The sequence below is a fragment of the Pistacia vera genome, unplaced genomic scaffold (genome assembly GCF_008641045.1).
Source record: "Pistacia vera cultivar Batoury unplaced genomic scaffold, PisVer_v2 Contig1114, whole genome shotgun sequence".
NCBI classification, from domain to species: Eukaryota; Viridiplantae; Streptophyta; class Magnoliopsida; order Sapindales; family Anacardiaceae; genus Pistacia; species Pistacia vera.
Genome location: NW_022195154.1, coordinates 69718 through 83175, shown reverse-complemented (window position 1 = coordinate 83175; position 13458 = coordinate 69718). Strand labels below are relative to the sequence as shown.

The 13458-nt window shown below is 36.4% G+C and overlaps 1 protein-coding gene across 1 annotated transcript; it reads right to left on the bottom strand.

The window, feature by feature from the left end:
* Positions 1 to 3957, bottom strand: LOC116141392 (putative calcium-transporting ATPase 13, plasma membrane-type). The gene has a single exon (XM_031426905.1). The coding sequence runs from the start codon at positions 3955 to 3957 to the stop codon at positions 1 to 3; it is 3957 nt and encodes a 1318-aa protein (XP_031282765.1).
* Between the last annotated feature and the right edge of the window lie 9501 nt (positions 3958 to 13458).

Below are 13458 nucleotides of genomic sequence, written 5' to 3'. Positions count from 1 at the left end.
CTAAATCGGCTTGTCCGTGACTGGTATGCTCTTGACAACCCAATCAATTAGCCAAGAAACAGCTGCCACTCCAATACATGTACCCCACTGCTCCAAATCCAGACTCGCTGTGTTTGCAAACTTCTTTGAAACTTCCACCATTGCCCATTGAAGGACAATTGTCACTCCCATTGTCAACACAAATATCTTGTCCTTTAGTATCCACTTTAACACATTCTTCTTATACCATTTCCTTATATTAACCAGATTCAAGACCTGGCAAAGGACAAAACTGTTGAAGACCATGGTACGTCTTACCTTTTTACTTACACCAAAAATTGGTTCGCCTTTAAACCGCAAGGTTAAGAGGACAACCGTTTGATACAAAGCTTGAGCTAGTAGGTTTCTCCACATAGTTTTTGTTATAAATGGTCCTGTAAGATCCGAGGACGGTTTCTTCTTCACAAGCTCCTCGTCAGAATGCGGCTTTGTAGCAAGAGCCAAAGCACCTGATGTGTCCATGATTAATTGTGTCCATAGTAATTCAGCTGGTGTCAAAGGTTCTTCTCTTGAGGACAGTGTCGTCACAAAGTTGGTTACAAGAGCAGTCAGATATCCAGCGAGCCTAAACTCAATGAATTGCTGGATATTGATGTGAATGCATCTCCCCCACCTCCAAATTGTCGCTACAGACGCAAAATTACCATCAAAAATAATGAAATGAGAATTCTCTTCAGCTCCAAAAGCGCCTCGATGAGTCCTCAGATTGAGTCCTATATCAGCTTCTTTCACTGCTTGTTGATCATTGGCCCGATTGCTTGAGCAGACTGCAACCACATGACCTTTCTGTTTCAAGCATTGAACCATGAGAAGTCTGTCCAAGGGAGAAGATTTCGCCATCACACAGATTTTGTCAACTTTCTCCATTCTTTCTTCTGGTGTATAGTTTCTAAATTCCTCTCCTTCTACAACTGCTTTGTTTGACGTGTATTCATTTGACTTGAGTATCCCACATTCAGTGGCTACGGCTTTTGCAGTGGAAACATTGTCAGATGTGATCATTTTGATGTTCACTCCGGCTAATTGGCAACTTGCAACAGCTTTCTTGACCTCTTGCGGACATGGGTTATCGATACCCAAAAGTCCTATTAGGCTCAAACCTTGATCATTTAGCTCTTTCTGTTCATTTGTGCCTTCTAACTTTTCTTCTGAAACTTGCTTATGCGCAAAAGCAATGCATCGAAGGCTACTAGCTCCCATATCTTCAATAATTAACTCGAATTTCTTCCTTGTGTGAACATCCAGATCTTTCACGACTCCAGAAGTATCGTAGTAATTTGAGCACATTGCTAGAATTATCTTGGCTGCTCCCTTCCAATGCATGTGGATTATGTTGTCAGCCTTCTTTATCAAAATCCCACTTCGTTTCTTCTGTGAATTGAAGGCTTCGAGGCTCATTATAGAACAACTCCGTTGCACTTCTTCCACGTCCATTTTCATTTCCAAGACAGCCCAAGAAAGAATTGCTTCTTCAGTAGGACTGCCTGAGAATTTGAATTCAGATCCTGAAGTTGTCCTGTTGACAGTCCATGTTGTATTTAGAGCAACACCTTGCTTTAGTAATTCAAGAAGATTTGAAGAAATTAATGAATCAGCAGAACCCTCCTCAATTAATTCTTGGCCTAGCCAGAACCTTGTCACTTTCATCTTGGTGAGCGACAGTATTCCTGTTTTGTTAGTGCATATGGTTGTGACAGAACCCATGGTCCTACAACCAGCAATATTCCGCACCACTGCCAGTTTCGCCATCATTCTCTTCGTTGAATAAGCAAGAGCAAATATAACAACCAACGGCAAACCCTCTGGAATTGCAGCTAACGCAACAGTAATTGCTGTAGGTATATTCCCCATCACAGCATTCACTATGTTATCAACTTCTGTATTGTTGCCATTGAGATCTTGTTTTTTGTGTCCACCTTTGAAGTAGAGAGCCAACAAGACTAGAAGAGCTTTTGAACCAGCTAATAACCCAACCTTACTTATTTGAGAGGTTTGCTCATTGAGCTGAGCTTGCAATAAATTTTCTTCACCGGTGATTTGGCTGATTTGACTCATTTTCTTGCCCCATACTGTGTTCATACCTACACAAGTAACAAGCATTCGAGCATGCCCGTTGACCACCATGGTGCCAGAAAACAAGAATGGATTCTGACTGCTTTTTACTTCCATCAGATCACTTTGCCATGACATGATTGATTCGGCCACTTGCAACGAAGATCCATCTAAGAACAAACCATCGGCAGGAATTTTGTCTCCAGTCTTTAAAAAAATTGCATCTCCAACGACAATCTGGACAACTGATATTTGTTGGAGCTTCTCGCCTCTGACAACATCAATTTTCCTATTGTTGTCGACTTCCGGGAACTCATAAAATTGTTTGTTCTGCCTGAAGTTACTTATAGAAGAGACAGCAGTATCAAGAACGACAGATATATATATGCTTCCACCATCATACCACCCTTGTTTCAGGCCATGCCTTTTAATGCCCAAAAAAAGAGTCAATGAAGCACAAATTAAGAGGATGATAATTGTTGGATCCTTAAGAGCTTCCACAAAAATATACAAGAAGCTCTTGGATGGCGGTTTCTCATATTCGTTGGAACCAAAGGCCTCAAGTCGGCGTGCAACGTCTTCGACATCACCGCGAATCCCTTTGTCTACATCCGTATACAAGGCATGAGCCATTCCAACAATTCCTCCAAACTCTTGAAGTCGATCGAAATTTTTCTCCTGGAAAAGCTGAGTGAGACTTTTTCGATCAATCTTGAAGAAGTTATTGCCCAAATTAACATTGTCATTAACGGTGGAAGATGTACAGTGATTCTTGGCTACAGCTTTTTTTGAAAGAAACGGCTGTATTATGGAACGATATATGTTGGGAAAAGTCAAGCGATGTGTTCTATTGAGTTTGCTGAGGGAGCCAGGGCCATCAAGTAAAAACAAAATGCAAATTAAGTTCTCTTGAAATATGCTGAATATGTTTTTAAAAGTACAAATGAGACAATAAAGCAGAAACATAGATGAGACTAGGTTATCCAGTCGAGTTCGTGGATTCATCTGTTCGCTGGTGACAAGATTCATATGGTTGAGAATTTCGCCCAACACTGTGTTGTTTCCAACTGAAGTCACGAGCATCCAAGCATCTCCTTCAACCATGCACACTTTGGTTCCAGAAACCAAGAATGGATTGTTGCTGCTATTTACCGCCACATAGCGATCACTATGTCCCGTTAAGCTTAATTCATCCACTTGCAAACAGTGCCCATCTAAGTACAATCCATCAGCGGGAACTTGGTCTCCATGCTTGAGGCAAATTACATCTCCCACGAGAATCTCAAACATAGACATTCGCTGCTTCCTTCCGTTTCTAACAACATCAACTTGGACATTGTTGCGTACTACTTTTGTTGATAACAAGTTGAAATGTCTGCTTCGGTAAAAGTTGCTTGCAGCCGAGATGGATATGAACACAATGACACCGGCAAATATGCTTCCACCCTCATACCAACCTTCCTTAAGACCACGCGTTTTAATGCCAAATCCAAGAGAAGCGGCTGCACAAGTTAAATGGATGACATTTATGACCTGTTTAGGAGCATCCTTCAGAAAATGAAAGAAGCTCTTTACAGGAGGTGTCTCATACTTGTTGGAACCAAATTTTTCATATCGACGAGCAATATCAGCATCATCACCACGAATCCCCATCTCAAGATCAGTTTCCAAAGCGGAAGTTACACCATCAATCCCTCCATACTTTTGAAGTTGGTATAGATTTTTCTGCTTGACAAGCTCACTGAGACTTGTTAAATCAATGTTGAAGCATTTATTTTTCTTGGCTTGAGCATCGTGCAGTAGTGAGAGGAGAATTCTGGAACAAAAGATGGTTTTTACAGCCAACTGCCATCTCCTTTTGGACATGATTTCAAGAAAACAAGAGATGGCATGGAGGTTTAATGGGATGAAAAGTAATAAGTGTTAGAAGTGAGCTTGGGGCAGAAGCCGCAGCATGCATAAACTTTTATAGCGTCGTCAGGTTTTTGTATTGTCGTTTCACACAAGGTAGCTCACGGAACATTGTATGTTTGTTTAACGTTTAGGCCTCGTGTTGATATATATTTTTCATTTTTGACCATAACAACGCGGCGTGCACCCAGAAGAAGTAAACAACAACCAGGAGTAACTGTATAGTTTCCTGCTTTCGCCATTTTATTAATAATTTATTTGGTACGTAATAGAAAAGTTAGGCATTTTGAAAAAAAATGACTATTTGACATTAATAAATACCAAAATAATAATAAAAAAAATCAAACATATAATATTAAAATTACAAAATTTCAATTTTAATTAAGTTGATATGATACATGTATATAATTGATCTTAACAACTCTTTTACTCTATTTATTTTAATTTTGATATTTATTTAACTATAAAATATTTAGGAAAAGAAATCTTATTTAATAAAACATAAAAGGGATGAAATATTATATGATAAGCGAATATGGACATATTAGTATTCCTTAAAGCATATCCTCATAACATTTTTAAAATTCTTCTGTTGTGATATTGCAAACTTCTCATTACAGGCTTGACTCCTCAAAATTTTCTTCTATTCTCGTTCTTCTTCTTCTTCTTTTTGTTTTTCCTTAGTACTTGCCAAGCATTATTCCAAAAGGCAAATGATGTAATTGGTTTATCGTTTTAAGTTAAATTAAAAACTGTTTCCAACCACTCATTTGTGATCGGATGGATAGAGGGATGCATGGTTGAAAGCACCCTCGATCTTGAGTTCAAGTTATACCGAGGGATGACCAATTACCATATTTAAAAAAAATTGTTTTCGTATATAAAACTGTTAAAACGAGATTGCAACAAACAATAATAATATTTTAGAGTTTCATATTGAATAATTAAGGCATGGACTTGGATTTTATTAGTCTTTGAGTTGAATAACCAGGATCTTCGACATAGTAAATCTTTTGGGTTTAATAACCAGGATGTTCGATATAATCGTTATATTGATGACATGCTTATTTAATAGAATATTATTATAATTTTACATAAATTTAACAAATAAACGATCCATTTTCGAAAGTCAATCTTACTCTACACAAAATAATTCCTAGTCATATATACATTTCATGTCTATATATGTCCATTATATCTACTTAAACATCTCTCTTTCAAGTTAGATTTGTAGTTCAGTTGTGTTTGACTTACATATTTTTCTTGGATTCTAATTATTTGATAGCTTAAACTTCTGATATAAGAGCTTCTTCAAATGGGTCTTAGACGTGGTATGTCTATTAGATTAAAACATTTCTCTTTCAAGTTATATATATATATTTTTTATGGATAATGCTATATTTACAATTGAGTCATACAATCAGATAAAAAACAAAGGATATAGTAGTTATTTTACATAAATTTTATATAATTTTTTTTGGTCGTATAACTAAGTTGTAAGTAAAACATTATTGTTTTATTGTTTTTTTATTTTGGTAATTAAGGTGTTCGGTCTAGCTTGCATGTATCTCAACTAATCTCCGAGATCCTTTACATACCTTACAAGCCCAAAGGACTAGGTAAGTCACAATGTGATAAGTGACCCTAAGAAGTCAATGAAGGTAACAAATCTCCTTGATTGTCAGGCCAACCCTTTGGGTTTCTTTCGAGTTATACTTCTTGTTCAATTGTGTTAGACTAAATACACTAATCTTGTGTCTTGAAATATTTAATAACTTAAACTTTTAAGTTAATTACATAGATTCTTAATATGGTATCCAAGTCAAATATATCATATTTTAGTCCTTCAAGAGTTTCAAATCATTTAATTCATTAGTTAAATGTCTTGGAAAATTTTCGCAATTAGTTCATTCAATCAATTAAATAAAACATCTTAGCTAGATTCATTAATCAACTCATTTAAACTAATTCTATGATCGTAAAATTTGCTTTACATTATATTTAAAGAACCTATTAAACTTAAATATTAACGTTTAGATCTTTACTAATTTAATCTTTTGAATCAACTCATTCCTTAACTTATATAAATAATAATTGTAATAATCATAATTACACTGAACAAAACCATTAATATTTAAACTTGAAACACGCATGTACTGGTAATGTAAACTCTTTGAAAAAAAATATCGGCCATACGAATCATTTATTGATAGATAATTAATGGAAAAGTGAAATAACAAATTTTCTTGCACAACTAAAGAGCAACAGTAATTTCTATGAAGTTAGATCATGATGATGATAGAAAGTGATGTCATTAGAGTCTTTCGTGTATATATATAATATCTAATGTAAACTCTTTGAAAAAAAATACCGGCCATACGAATCATTTATTGATAGATAATTAATGGAAAAGTGAAATAACAAATTTTCTTGTACAACTAAAGAGCAACAGTAATTTCTAAGAAGTTAGATCATGATGATGATAGAAAGTGATGTCATTAGAGTCTTTCGTGTATATATATAATATCTAATGTAAACTCTTTGAAAAAAAATACCGGCCATACGAATCATTTATTGATAGATAATTAATGGAAAAGTGAAATAACAAATTTTCTTGTACAACTAAAGAGCAAAAGTAATTTCTAAGTGACTCCTAGAAGTTAGATCATGATGATGATAGAAAGTATTGCTGTAATTAGAGTCTTTCGTGTATATATATAATATCGTCAATGTACCAAATGGATAAAAAATATCATCTAATAATTCATTACTATGTAGTTATATAATTAGAATTGGAAATAGATAAAATGATCTATACATGATTGTAGGAGCATATATAAGATGACATAAATAAAACCATGTCAACTGAACAGATAATAAAGGTGATATACTACGAAAAGAAAATCTTCTCTGAACTCTCTCGAACATTTTCATATTTTCTTACACTTTTTCAGTTTTCTTGGTAACCAAACACCCTTTTAAGTTACTTCAAAATTGAAGAAATCAATAAAAATCTTTTCGGATTTTCAATGAATTTGGATTGTGAATATATGGATTACTTGGTGCGTGTAAAACTTGATCTCCGATCAAACAAATGATTGAACCTTAACAAAGAAAAGAGAATATAATTCATACTGATTGACGTATAGATGACATCTCAACTCGGAAGAATAGAAGAATTTTCTGGCGTCTAGAATATGAAAGTAAAACAAATGATCAAGTCCAAGTGAAGTTCAGAAAATAAGGGTCCCATGCATGCATGAAAATCAGTATATAAAATGAACGTGTATATGAAAAACGAGTGAACGTGGTAAATGGTACATTGTTTGTAGTCATTTACACGGTATAACTAAATAAATTTAGATAAATGGATAAGTACGTGTCGAACGTGATATGGAAAACACAAAACTAAGGTCAAGAAGCCGAAGCAAACGAAAGTAATACTGCAAGTCTTCTGTCCGTCTTTTCTCTGAAAAAGATTCTTGACTTTTGATTAAGATGTTTAAAATTATGATAATAACTGACCTATCACGATCAGAGTCAGCTTCTTAGCATAATGAAGAATGTTGAATGTACTTTACTTTCAATTGTTTTAATTTCTCTTTTTATTTATTTTTCCATGATAATTTGATTTGCGTCTTTGTTAATCAGAAATATTTCATAAATAGTTTGTTAATTTAATGGCTGGGCCAAAAAAATACCCTTGACCTAAATAGGCCCAAAAACAAAGACACCTTCAACAAAGCTCGAAGCTGAGGCCCAATTCCGATTGGGTCTGTAACAGAGTTTGCATGTCAAGTCCGTTCGGTACAACTACCCAATTACTCATCATTTGGACCCAATCAGTAGAGATCCGATTTGTTTAGACATCACTGTCAGTTTATCTGGGCCCAAGCCCTCTGATCCTAGACCACCTTCTGGACTTAGGATCTACTTGGAACCTAGGGTCGCCTACTTATCTCAGTACTATCCGAACTCTATCGAAGAAGTCCATCACTACCCTAATTCATCTAAGATTCGTGTCTTAGGCCTGCTGGGACTCCCTTTCTCCACTAAGGTAAGGGAACCAAAAGTTCACATTTTTCACGAAACCTCGACTTTAAGGACTCACAGTCCTACTAGGATTCGAAGCTCCTATAGTCACTATTTTAACAGAGGCTAACCCTCTCACAAGGGATAGGCATTACACCTTCAGACCCCATAATTCTCACTCTCGAGAATTTCGCATCACAGTCGTAGTTATAGTCTTCGACTAGACTTCTAGTAACCTTCTCTCTCTAACCCTTACTAAATTAGCCTTATTCGGCTTTGTTGACTTGAGTGTCGGAGTGTTTACGGCAAACACCATTTCGATGTTTTTCGTTCGCTTCACGTTTATTTTTTTGCGTGTGCAGGTACAACGGATTGCTAGTGGTCTCAATCTCATGAGATCAGTCCCTATTTTCTTAAAGGTAGATTTTTTTGCATCTACAATAACTAGTAAAGAAAGATGACAAATGTAATGGGAGGTCAAAGAACAAATTAGTTTGCCCTTTAGGCTTAAAGACAGTGAAATTAAAGGTGGAGGATTATTGTGATATGAAGTGTATTCGCATGCGCTGTTTTGGTTTCTATTACAGTTTATGTTTTGTTTAGTTTGTAGAAACCTGGGGTGAAATTGTAAGAATAGAAAAAATGGCTTGGGTTATTTTGTAAACTCTGATGAGTTATGTAAATGGTGCGTTTTAGTCACCATCAGCATTATAAGTGTGTCTGCGAAAGATTCGAACAGTTAATGAGAAAAACACTTTACTAAAAAGTGCAATTTGTTATAACAGCTTCTCTGTTTCGTCTCTCTGTTTCTTCTCTGCAGTTTTTCGTTCAGTTCTTTAAGCTTTCTTCTTGAATTTCTTCTTGGTATCAGAGCCTCAGACACACGTCAATGGCAGATCTGAATCCTGAGTTTTACAATAACACCTCTAAAGCAGATATGGAACAGTTTGGTAATGCAAATGCACAGACCCAAGCAGCTCAACCTTCACTTCCCACGCTGACTGTGAAAATGACTGACAGAAATTACAATTACTGGCGTTCACAAGTTCTACGAGCACTGATATCTCACGAATTGGATGGTTTTGTAATCGGTGAGAATCCTTGTCCTTCAATCTTTAAATTTGAGAAAACAAAAGAAAATGAAGATTTGATTAAAAAGCCAAACCCTAAGTATCATATGTGGAAACGAACTGACCAATTCTTGGTGAGTTGGTTGATTTCGTCTATTTCTGAGTCAATGTTTAGACATGTAGGAAAATGTCGCAGTGCGTATGAAATATGGAATACGTTGGAATTGCATTTTCAGTCCTTTTCAAAAGCAAGAACTTTGTATTTGAGAAACTTGTTACAAACAACAAAAAAGGAGTCACAGAGTATAAATGAATATGTTTTGAGGATGAAAGAATTAGGGGATGAATTAACGCTAGCGGAGTGAATATTGATGATGAAGAGTTACTCTTATATATATTGGATGGTCTTGGACCAGAGTATGATGCCATTGTTGCAAATCTTCAGTCAAATAGCAGCCATGCTACACTCCAAGAAGCCCAGTTTCTTTTACATAAACATGAGATGCGTTTAGAAAGACAGCATGGTGCAATGATGAATTTTCATGAGCATTTGTACTCTGCCTTAATGGCTTCAAAACAAAAACCATCTAAAACAGCTTCAGGTCAAAGTTTTCCTTTATCTGGAATACCTTTGCACTATCCCGTGAGTGGAGTTCATTCTGGTGTTGTGCCTCAGCATGTGATGTCTTAGCTAATTCAGATGAATATTGGTGAACCTCCTGTTCACTCTTAGTTTACTGCAGGAAATCAGATGTCAGGAGTTTTCAATGCTGAACAAAATAGACTCCCANCGTATAGATGACATCTCAACTCGGAAGAATAGAAGAATTTTCTGGCGTCTAGAATATGAAAGTAAAACAAATGATCAAGTCCAAGTGAAGTTCAGAAAATAAGGGTCCCATGCATGCATGAAAATCAGTATATAAAATGAACGTGTATATGAAAAACGAGTGAACGTGGTAAATGGTACATTGTTTGTAGTCATTTACACGGTATAACTAAATAAATTTAGATAAATGGATAAGTACGTGTCGAACGTGATATGGAAAACACAAAACTAAGGTCAAGAAGCCGAAGCAAACGAAAGTAATATTGCAAGTCTTCTGTCCGTCTTTTCTCTGAAAAAGATTCTTGACTTTTGATTAAGATGTTTAAAATTATGATAATAACTGACCTATCACTATCAGAGTCAGCTTCTTAGCATAATGAAGAATGTTGAATGTACTTTACTTTCAATTGTTTTAATATCTCTTTTTATTTATTTTTCCATAATAATTTGATTTGCGTCTTTGTTAATCAGAAATATTTCATAAATGGTTTGTTGATTTAATGGTGGTTAGAGCCAAAAATTATCCTCAACCTAAATAGGCCCAAAGATAAAAACACCTTCAACAAAGTTCGAAGCCGGGGCCCAATTCCAATTGGGCCTGTAACAAAGTTTGAATGTCAAGTCCGTTTGGTACAAATACCTAATTATTCACAATTTGGACCCAATCAGCAAAGATCCGATTCGTTTAGGCCTTATCGCTGGTTTATTTGGGCCCAGACCCTTTGATCCTAGGCCACCTTCTGGACTTAGGATCTACTTGGAGCCTAAGGTCGCCTACTTATCCCAGTACTATCCGAACTCTATTGAAGAAGTCCATCACTATCCTAATTCGTCTAATATTCGTGTCTTAGACCTGTTGGGACTCCCTTTCCCCACTAAGGTAAGAGAACCAAAGGTTCTCATTTTTCACGAAACCTCGACTCCAAGGACTCACAGTCATACTAGGATTCGAAGATCCTACAGTTACTATTTAAACAGAGACCAATCCTTTCACAAGGGACATAAATTACACCTTCAGACCCCATAATTCTCACTCTTGAGAATTTCGCATCACAGTCGTAGTTATAGTCTCCGACTAGATTTCTAGTAACCTTCTCTCTCCGTAACCCTCACTAAATTAGCCTCACTCAGCCTTGTGAATTGAGCGTCGGAGTGTCTACGGCAAACACTACTCCGATGTTTGTCATACGCTTCACGCTTATTTTCTTATATGTGTAGATATAATAGATTATTAGTGGTCTTAATCTCATAAGATCAGTCTCTATTTTCTTAAAGATAGATTGTTTGTAGACGACAAATGTAATGCGAGGTCAAAGAACAAATTAGTTTGCCCTTTAGGCTTAAAGACAGTGAAATTAAAGGTGGAAGATGATGGTATTGTACTTCAAATTTTAATTGGTTAAGTGCGGATGTCAATTGTTGTTTTCTCGCCCGTAACGACGTTGGCTCTGTCGTTTTGCGTTTACCAACCATGTCGACACTTAATAGACCTGGGGCATGTTATCCAAAAAAAAAAAATNGAGAGTAGAGAGGAGGCATAGATCCATTGTCGAGTTTGGTCTCTCTCTTTTAGCCTATGCGTCCATGCCTCTCAAATTTTGGTGGTCTGCTTTTGCCACAGCAGTTTTTCTGCTAAATAGATTACCTTCAGCAGTGATTGATGGTGCTTCTTCTTATCAACTCATTTTTCAAAATGAACCTTCCCTTACTGAGCTTAAAGTTTATGGTTGTAGTTGCTATCATTTTCTTCGGATTTATCAACAACATAAACTGTCTTTTCATACGGAGAAATGTGTATTTTTGGGGTATAGTCTTGATCACAAGGGTTACAAATGTATGGCTTCCTCTGGACGTATTTATATTGTTAGACAAGTTAAATTTAATCAGACTGACTTTCCCTTTAAATCTGGATTTCATAATAAGGATTCTCTAGCCTCTGTTTCAAATGCCATCTTCACTGCTCCAGTTGGTTCAAACTGGTCCTTACCGCAGGCTGTAGCTGATGCTGATTCTGTTTTATTAAATCACACTGACTTACCTTCTTCCACTAATGTTGTTGCAGGCTCCCCAGAAGTTAATTTTGATGACTCTTCAGCAAGAGTCAGCAATGTTAATACTGTGCTTGCAGGTTAATCAAAAGTTAGATCTGCAGACTCTTCAACAAAAGACTTGAGTGATCATCCTTCCTCTTCCAATATCCAGTTAGAGGTTGTTCTACCTTTTCCAGCCCCTTCCGCTTCCAGATCAGTGAATATTGACACGAATGTTCATCCCATGGTTACCAAATCCAAGTCTGTAGCAGCTCAAGCTTTGTTCTCTACAAATACAACTTCACCACAATTGCATAATGCAAACCATGCCACTGATCTGGCTAGTTCACCACCTTCCACCTCTCTCTCAACTTCAGCTGCTCCTAATGTGGATACACAGCTTTAGTCCACTGTAGTAACTTCAGCTGCTCCTAATGTGGCTATGCAACTTCAGTCCTCTACAACATCAACTCCCATTGCAACATCAACTCTGACCTTTAGTCATACGATTCTAAAGGAACCAAAAACTGCTAAAGAAGCCTTGGAGATTCCAGAATGGAGACAGGCTATGGAAGCTCAGTATCTAGCTCTAATGAAAAATAATACTTGGGAAATGGTACCTTATGAGGATGGAATGCATGTTGTAGGCAGCAAATGGGTCTTTAAAACGAAGTTGAATTCTGATGGATCTTTAAAAAAATATAAGGCTCAATTGGTGGCCAAGGGGTTCCAACAAACTCCTGGTCTCCACTATTTTGATACATTTTCTCCGGTAGTGAAGGCAACAACCATTCGTATTATGTTCTCTTTGGCTGTCTATTATGATTGGGGAATCCAGCAAATTGATATTAATAATGCGTTTCTCAATGGTGAGTTGGCAGAAAAAGTTTTCATGATGCCACCTATTGGTTTTTCTGAAGGTTCTCAATCACAGCAAGTTTGTCGTCTTCATAAGGCTTTATATGGCTTAAAACAAGCTCCAAGGGCATGGTTTGATAAGTTGAAAAGCGCTTTACTGACCTGGGGTTTTGTTAACTCTACCTCTGATGTAAGTTTGTTCTACTACAAAAAAGATTCTGATGTGATTTATTTGTTAGTATATGTGGATGATATATTGATAACAGGGAATAATTCTTCTCTAATTGACCAAGTGGTAAAGGATCTTAATAATCAGTTTGCTCTCAAGACAATGGGGGATGTGCACTACTTTCTTGGGTTTGAGGTTCAAAGAAATCACTTCAGTTTGCTGCTTACTCAGAGTAAATATGCCCAGGAATTGCTAGAAAAGGCTCGAATGGCAGATTCTAAGCCATGTATCATGCCAATGGCCACAGATTCCAAACTGGTGAGAGATGCTGGAACTTTGTTTGATAATCCTACATTGTTTCGAAGCATAATTGGTGGTCTTCAGTACTTAACTCTATCCTGACCAGATTTGGCTTTTACGGTTAACAAATTGAGCCAGTTTTTATCTAATCCAACTGAAACTCACTGG

Excerpts from the sequence above, each read along its gene's own strand:
- LOC116141392 (XM_031426905.1), bottom strand. The coding sequence starts at position 3,957 with ATGTCCAAAAGGAGATGGCAGTTGGCTGTAAAAACCATCTTTTGTTCC.